Raw genomic sequence first — 9,391 nt, 5'->3', positions numbered from 1 at the left:
ACTTAAAAGACTGGCCATAATTCTTTTTAATATCAGATTTAAAAGAAAAATAAGCGTTGACTCCTTTTGTGTTTGTTATATAGAATCGGATGGAAAAACTGGCTGGTAAGCTATAGCTTTATATTCGTATTATAAAAGATTCGTGATTAAGATGCGAAGAAATTACGAGACATGAATTAAAGATTTCATGTTAATTTTTGAATCACATTTGTACTATCCTCTTTTTTTATTTATTTTTAGTTAATACCTTATTCATCATCATCATCAGCTCGCGTCCCCACTACGGAGCTCGGAGCTTACCCTAAGTCAGGGGTGACTAGGCCATAATCAACCACGATGGCCAAGATTTTCTTGTGAGATGTGACTGTTTCATCACCTTTTCAGGTTACATCAGTTTTCCTTCACCATAGGATACTTTCTACATTTGCAACAAAATTATAATATTACATTTATAATTTATTGCTAACATCAAAACAATGTTGTCTTTGTCCTGAATTTTTAAAAAATTTCATTTAAACTCTATTCCAAATTCTGGACTATGGTTTCGGCCAATTTTCGTCGGATAACTTCATAATCTATGACCGAACAGATTACTATATATTTTAACTTTTAGTTACGAAATATAAAACAGAATACGTTTCACCACGATCATTGTTATTTATGACGCCCTGGTAGGTTTTAAATTATAAAAAAATAATATCTTATCATCAAACCTCAACCTTTTAAAGTTTATTTTGTATTTAATTTACTTCAAGCTTCAACAAAATTTTTTGCATATAACATACATACTAACTTTTCTTTCAATTACGTTCAAGAAATCAACAATTACAGTTCATTACAAATGCGTTTAATAGAAAAAAGTACATTAGTGTCGAAGTTCTAATACAAAGAAATACCAATCAATTTTCAGTTACAATATTTCATAACAAACGCCTGTGTTCTAGGAAAAATAATTGTAACCTAATTCAAACAGCAGTAGGTACTTACTACTTACTTGTTTATGAGGTACAAAAACTTGATACAATTTGTTACAAATACATATGTTATTTGTTTACACAATACAATTATAATTATACATGTTTTACATTGGTAGACTGAACCAGTTTTTTGACAATTTTCCTATACAAAAAGACTGCAATATTGGAGTTTTCCATCCGTTACATTTGGTACATACATTACGATAATTTGTATAGTAGGTAATAGTCAGGCTTCACAAGCTTAGTTTATTACTAGATTTTTTAATCCCGCACAGACGTAGTCACGGGCTGCTAGTCTGCTTAGTCTTTCTAAAATTTTAAGTGTGTAAGTTTAGATCGATGTTTGATTTGGTATGTTCGGAACGGCTAAAGGGATCTTAATGAAATTTGACACTAAAATATCCAGGAAGAACACATAGGGTACTTATTGAGTTTCCTTTTAATTCCGAGCAGAGTTGCGGGCGACAGCTAGTATAGGAATAAAAGGGAATTAAGAAACAAGTAACAGTAATTTGTACTGTTGTATACATGTTATAATAAAACCGCGTCACTATTTAAAATGTAGTAATTAAAAACGGACCAATCTGATTGCAAATTAAAAATAAAAATAGCACAATAATATACTTTTTAATTAAGAAATCAAGATTAAGTATTAGTATTTATAATTACTTTGAAACACGGAATGTTTTATTTCATTTTGGCGCCATAGGCGATTACTATGGTGTTCTTTTTTTTTACACAGTCTACAACATTCAACTCATTCAGCCAAACGAAAATTTATTTAAAAAAAAAAATTAATCAAACGCAAAATTAATTTATCAAAAGTCATGCAATCACGAAAGTTAAATACGATTTATTGTAAAAATGTAAGAAAAAAAAAGGTTTATTTTGTTGTGTTTTGTCACTTTGTGCGCGACCACCCATGTTTAAAAACACCGCGAAAGCAGTTTTGATATATGATAAAGTCCAGGTAAGGTTCTATTGATAGTAAAAAAAAAGTTTGTTAAAGTCGCCGCGCCCTATAAATAACAGTTAATAATGGACCGGTGGAAATGTCAAAACATTGTGTAATTGCGGGGGGTAGAGTCACAATGCTTTTTTGCGTGTGAATGCGCCTTAAGAAATATATCAAAGGTAATTGTTGTGGCGGCGTTTGTGAATAAAGTTAGTCTTGTTTGGAAATTTTTGCTTATTAGGAATATTGAAACGGATTTCATGTCACGGAAATAATTTTTTACGTGCATTTAAAAAAATATTGCTCTTTTCTAGAGCTACCTTAGGTCTCCGATGCCGAAACAATATACTAAACAGTAGTGTCATGCCAGTTTATTTCTAAGCAAATGGACGAAGAGCGATATATGTTTATAGGTATATCAACTGAAACCTAACTAATATTATAAATGCCAAAGTTTAGATGGATGTTTGTTTGAAGGTATCTCCGAAACGGCTCAACGGATCTTGATGAAATTTGGCACACATGTTAATAGTCTGGAAGAACACAAGTTTAGTTTTAAGTTCTTTTTGATTCCGCACGGACGTAGTCTCGGGCGACAGCTAGTAGTTGATAAATGATAATTTAGTTCTGATTTTTTACATAATTTATTTTGATAACAAACATCTGGAACATAAAATCCTTTAAACTTTAAAAAATAACTGGACAGACTCAAGAACTATCAATTAGAAAGTTTCTCAATAACCGCATATAAGGTGTATAATTTAACGTACATTTGATTTTCGCAAACCGACTGTCATTGCCGGTTTATGACATGTTGTGACCGAATGACCACCGGACGTCATCTGTCGTCACCACAAAATTACGGTCCGACGTCCGAGCATCGAATTACACTAACTAAAAAGTGCTTAAACCCCTTTAAAGTAGATTTTTCATACTAAATCACTTACAGACCCCTTTTTGACCATTAACCGACTCTCAATCCGCCTGTGTCTGTGTCAAACGCTAGTAACCATAAAATTTTGTTTGTAAACTATACCTTATTTGTCCAGTTAAATTAATAACATTAAAGCAATGGACGAACACACCGGATGGCGAAATGTCAGCTTTTTGCACATAACGAGGTCCGGACAACCGCAGACCTCAAATCGCGACCAACGGACCGACATACATAATCATATACGTGGTTAAGTCAAATCATAGTGCCCGACTCGAACTGCAAGTTGTCAAATAATAAGCATTTATAAAAAACCAAAAATGTAAAACAAAGTTGCAAGATAATGTAAAACGGAACAGATTCCGCAAGAGATGCTAAAAGGGTGGTCACAAAATCCCTTTAGTCTAGATCTAGAGTCTCTTGGTCATTGTGATCTAAATAGCACAAAAAATTAATTTTATATTATACTAAATGTCGCTTGCGACTCCATCCTCGCCGAATTAAAAATAAAACATAATAAGTAGTCAACGTTCTTCCGAAGTATGTTCTACATCTGTGCCAAGTTTAATCAAGATCCGATGAGCCGTTACCTTCTGAGAAATATCCATCCATCCATCTAAATTTTACTATCTACCAATTTTTTTATGTTTCACTCTAGTATTAAAATAATATGTAGATTGTGAAAAATTGTTCATGGAAAACTTGCAGCGCCATCTATAAGCGAGGTAATAAAACTTTGTATTTCGACTGAAGCCAATCGTAAATGCAAATAAAAAAACATATAAACATTAAGCAACATTCAAAATAAAATATATGCAATTGAACGAAGCCTGCACACTGCTATTTTATTTATCAACACGTCAGCCATGTTTACTGACCTGTATAATTTATTACATTCGAATGTAAATAGTTTAGCACATAAACAAACTTACATGTATACTGTTTACATTGCGTGGATAATTAAAATAACCTTAATTAACTACTGTTTTAATCTAACGGATATGTATATGTGTATTTTTTACTTGATTCAGTGATTCATTCAAGGATTTAGTTTTAAAATCTTATTGATTAAACTCGAAAATTTCATTCCCTTTGCCGAAGTATTGCTTGTTTTGATTCTGCCATGTGTTCAAGTTACCGGGCAAGCTGCAATTCCATATTTTCTGTCACTCTGAACATTAATCTGCAGTGCAATTCTTATTAAATTCAAGTTGAGTGTCCAAGAGGCAACAGTATAGGGTTTTTTAATTCTGCGCTGACAGACAAGTATCGGGCATCCTCAGGTGTTTAAAAATAAACGCCATCTATTATCCATTAGGGACTTTACTAAGATTGTCAACGCCATCTGTTATCGAATAGCGTACCTACAACGAATTGCAAGTGCGCCACTTTTGTTTCCAGAAAGTATTATTTACTTACATACAAAGATGGCGTTCATTTTAATTTAATTTGCAACATTATTTTCTACATTAAAAAATTGAAAATATGCAATTAAATAGAAAGACGAAAGTCGCACCACGTCTACTACGTAAATAAGATAAGACAGAGTTGAGTCATCAACTCTGCATGTTGCATGTCAATGCAACTCGCTAATTATCCCAATGAAAATTAAAATCTAATAATTAATAAATCTATATATATAAAAGAAAGTCATGTTAGTTACACTATTTATAACTCAAGAACGGCTGAATCGATTTGACTGAAAATTGGTGGACAGGTAGCTTAGAACCAGGAATAGGACATAGGATAATTTTTACCCCCTTTTTTTTTTATTCTGCGCGGACAGAGTCGCGGGAAAAAGCTAGTGTAAAATAAAACAACAAAATGCATGGTTAACATAATATGTATTTCTTACAAGCTATACATAAAAGTACATATACAAACATTGCACAACAGAACAGATACATTATGTGCTAAAACATACATATTTCACAAAACTAACAACAGTTTAATAAATAAAATGCTTATAAACGGCAAAATGTAAGGACATAAAATAAAATAATCAAACTTTTATAGGCGAGAATTGATTAAGCGAGAAACTTCTATAAGCGAGAGTCATTTTCCAGTCATGACAAAGACCTCATAAGCGAGAAATTCGGGTTAGAGAGAAAGACAGAAGTGAGAAAAATATCGCAGTGCTTTTAACTCTCACTTATCCAGCTTCGACTGTAATTAATTGCTAAAAAACCAAAATTAATATATTATTTAACAAAATATTTATATTATGCTTTTTGTTTTATATTTTCACGCTTTGGAGATTTATTTCCATTTATCATTTTTAAAAACGAATTTTTATATTTCAAGGAATGTCAATTTTTTTTTACAACTAGTATTGCATTTATATGAAAAATTGCGTAATTCATAAACATTTAAAACCAAATTTATTTAATAAAAAACACTAATAAACTGTAACTAAAGTAAAAAAATTAAACAAAACCTTTTTCATGTTACAAAATGAGTACTATAAATATTAACTAGCGGTACTCAAGGTCGTTAAACGGTCACTAATTGTTAATTAATATGAGAATATCTTCACTAAGGAAATCCTAACTGACCAATCAGTGAGTAGGGCAGTGATAACATTTTAAACTAACATATAGATAAAGCCAACCTCGATAAGTAAAAATCTACCCAAACTATAAAAATCTTAGCTCTTTCAAAGACAATATATTTTTATCCAAGCTAAGTAAAGTAAATAAGTTTTATCATCACTTTCCTTGTCTTTTCTTCTTCTTTCTCCTTCTCTCACTATACTCACTCTCTACCGTTCCACTTAAATCTTGATATCCTTCAGATTTATGGGTTTCATAATTAGGGAAATTAATTCCTTCCGTCTGTTGATAGTTCTCGGAGAATGATTCAGAAAATCTGGTGCTCAACGCTTCTGATCCGAAGAATTTATTTGGAAAGTCCTGACGATGAAGATTGTGGTATTTATCATGAGGGTAGATGGTGTTCAGTATGTTGGTGGCGAGGCCGGCGGGCGATGATTGCACGCCTTGCTGTAGCGGTCAGAACTTCAAATCCTGAAAGTTTATATTAAAAAAATACAATACCCAGTCATCATCAGTTCACTATACTAGGTCAACCACAGTCAAGTGCGTGTTGACTTCACACATATCATTGAATTTCTTCTCAGATATGTGCAGCATCACGATGGTTTTCCTTCACAGTAATAACGTCGGATAAATGCACATATGTAAATCCAAAAACACATTGGTACATGGCGGGATTCGAACCCAGGACCTGAATATTGCAAGTCAAGTGCTTAGCCCCTGAGCCACCGACGCTGTACGTATTACCAATATTTAATTCAAACTTATTAGCTCAGAATATTACATCAGTTTCTACAAAACACACAATTTAACATGTACGGGGCCGTAAAAAGGGAAGGGAGACATTACTTTCTAAGTACTTATTTTCAAATATAAGAGATTTATGTAGATATTTTTTTTTGGTGCATATAAATAACAATTTAAACAATATCATCTTCAGTAGAATTAAAGAACACTTAAATATGCAATAATTCAAGTCAATTAAACAGCGAACGTAAGGAACAATTTTCCTGCAAAAATTTCAATCATGTGGTCACCTATAGTAAACATTCTCAAAATGAAAATATTAAAAGAAACATACCCTGATAGCCTGCGGGAGATCAGGCAGCTTCATGTCTCTCAGCTGCTGCGGCAGGTTCATACTCTTGACAGCGGAGACTGCGCGCGCCGGCGCAGCTGATATCCCAGCCTGCAACGGAGACTGTAGATATTAACAGTGGTTGAGTGAACAGAAGCATTAGCTGCACAAATAGTCCACACAACTGGTTTAATACAACAACCAGACATACAGATGGTGTAAATCGGAAAAAAAATTCTAACAAGAAAGGTATTGTAAAGGTGAAGTAGAAAGTATATATCAAAATATCCATCTTACTAATATTATAAATGCAAATGTTTAGATGGATGTTTGTTTGAAGATATCTCCGGAACGGCTCAATGAATCTTGATGAAATTTGGCACACATGTAGATAATAGTCTGGAAGAACACATAGACTACTTATTAGATTTTTTCTTAATGTGCGGGCATAGTCACGGGCGACAGCTAGTAAATATATAATTCACAAATGAGGTAAATTTTTTTTGCTAAAACAATTGGCAGGTTGTTTAATTGTTACCTCTGCTTTCTGCATCTTGTTCTGCTCCTGTAAACGGCATAAGATATCCGCCATGTTGGTTTGCAGCACCATGCCGCCCATCACCAGCTCGTCCAGCACTTGGTGCGCCGCGTCCGCATGGAAGATCAGATCCAGTTCGCATACATTCTCAAAACACTTGTCTAACGTTTCAACAAACACCTGTAAATATTAACACTTTCAGTTCCACTCGGCTAGTGAATTCAATTTAGTATACATTATCATTCAATGTGTTACCGTTCGTTTCTAAGATCAAAATCTCTGTATAAAATATATCATTCCTGTCATTATCTTTGACAAAACAAAGATAACATATTTTGGTCTCAGAAACCCACAATTAAAGATATCGTTACCAAAGACCTGAAACCGACTTGTGTGTATGAGTAGATGTATAATAGAGATGTGTCAGGACTACACTAAATGAAAGTTCAAGATTTCTGTCGACCCCTCTAAATTAGGAGTGTAAGTTATATAATTGTTTGTGTAATTGTTACTAGGAAGACCTTTTTGTGCAGCTTTGACTACTGGTTGCCTGAATAAGGTGTTTTAACAGTCAGTGATCCACTAATTTTTACTAGCTTATGCCTCTACTGCTAATATTACTAGAGAAAAATTGGTGAGGACAAAGTTGTGATCTTGTCCGCTAGTTTTTTTGTTAACTTTGTAATGCCAGACGCGACGAGCTGAAAGCCCGACCATCTGCGGCTATCAGCTATAATTACGTGAACGGTGTGTGTGAGTTGAAGACAGTTGCCGTGACCAATATCAGCTGGGACTACATCATCATAACGTATTAATCAAAGTCACGGTGTAATAGAAAGACTAAATTAGTGATTGAAAATTGAAAAGTAGAAAGTTATAAAAGTGATAATTAAAATTCAAAATGATGACCTCTTTAGAAGATACTCCACTGAAAAGAATAAATATTGAAACTTATAACAGAAAAATAATTTTTACTTACTTGTATTAAGTCTAGAATACCAAGCTCACTCTCAGAGGAATCAACACAGAACACAAAGTAGAGTGTAGCGTAGTGCCTGTAGATTAATTTGTAATCTGAACCACCGATAAGGCTGAAAATTAAACATGGAAATGTTTGGTTTATTATTATCAGTATAAATGAATAGATTTTCATTTAGGTTTTTTGCTGAGTTCAATTGATGAAATACTCATACTCAAGAAGGGCATTATTAAGAGCTCCCGAAACTGATGTGCATAATTGCCTAGATGTATGATGTTGAAGAAACAAGAGAAGTACTTTAGGGCTATGCCAAATCGAGGTCCATGGTCTCTGCCTTTTTATATAATTTACTCCTCTAGGTTATTGTTGTATATTGTTATTCAATTCAATTTCCAAGCAGTGGCTTTTAGGTGTGCCATTTTGTTGTTATTGTTGCTTAATTCATGTATATCCAATAAGTTACAAGACATAACAACATATGAAGTTATTTTTATTTTTTATAGTAGGAAACTATAATAGCGAAGTGAATGATATGCATACAGATGTGAAACAAGCTACCAATTTGTTGCCTATCATTAATAAGACAAGGAGAGGATGAACAGAACAAAGATATTTCCTTCTTCCATCATCCTCTACCTGTAATATTGTTCCTAGAGATTCCAACACACCCACAAATCAGAGAGAGGCAGAGATTATGGACCTCCAATTTGTGCGGTCCTGACACACCTCTTTTGTTCATCCGATACATATAATAATATAGTAGTAATATAAGAATTACCCACCTGCCTCCTTCCAGAAAATTACAGACGTTATCATCTCTTTTGGACACCAATTGGAATGTCTCTTTTATTATCTGTTGCTGCATATCCTCATTCTGAAAAAATAATATGTTTTTTTCACTTTTTTATCCAGCACTTACATAGTGCTATGTTTAAAACTGAATACGAGAAAAAAGAGAAAGGAATTACAATGTTACTTACAAAATATTGATAGAATTTCGATAACCGTGGTTTCCCATGATTGTTGAAAACGAGTATGGCTTTAATCATTGTGAATTATATTAACAATATTAGAACCTAATACAATTTAGTAGATATTTATCAACTTATATTCTAATAAAGTTAAGATTATTTTAAAAATAAAATACAATAATCATGTACATTGATTTATTTCTTTTCTAAACAGTTGTCAATGTCAATAAAATCAGGTTGCAAGCTGTCTTGACAGTTGACAATTGTTTTTTTTCCGTTTGAACTTTTCCGGTTATTATCAACTAAAATATAAAATGTGTTATTTTCACTAATTTTAGACCTTAAAGAATTCCTTGGATGCCGAAAGTGGTGGGCCGCATATATTTTTGGATTATTGACATGAT

At 33.0% G+C, this 9,391-nt stretch overlaps 1 protein-coding gene across 2 annotated transcripts; it reads right to left on the bottom strand.

Moving 5' to 3' along the window:
• Positions 1-5,562: 5,562 nt before the first annotated feature.
• On the bottom strand, positions 5,563-9,186 carry LOC106709478 (AP-3 complex subunit sigma-2). Of its 2 annotated transcripts, none has more exons than XM_014501289.2 (6): positions 8,997-9,186; positions 8,799-8,890; positions 8,017-8,128; positions 7,038-7,217; positions 6,503-6,622; positions 5,563-5,892 (listed from the first exon to the last, which is right to left on the bottom strand). In XM_014501289.2, the coding sequence occupies exons 1-6, from the start codon at positions 9,063-9,065 to the stop codon at positions 5,878-5,880; spliced, it is 588 nt and encodes a 195-aa protein (XP_014356775.1). In that variant the 5' UTR covers positions 9,066-9,186; the 3' UTR covers positions 5,563-5,877. The 2 variants fall into 2 exon arrangements, with proteins under 2 accessions (XP_014356775.1, XP_014356776.1); XM_014501290.2 differs by having other exon boundaries at positions 6,503-6,610.
• Between the last annotated feature and the right edge of the window lie 205 nt (positions 9,187-9,391).

The sequence above is a fragment of the Papilio machaon genome, chromosome 19, assembly GCF_912999745.1.
Source record: "Papilio machaon chromosome 19, ilPapMach1.1, whole genome shotgun sequence".
NCBI classification, from domain to species: Eukaryota; Metazoa; Arthropoda; class Insecta; order Lepidoptera; family Papilionidae; genus Papilio; species Papilio machaon.
Note: the sequence above shows the minus strand (reverse complement) of the source record. Positions and strands in the feature narration are given on the sequence as shown.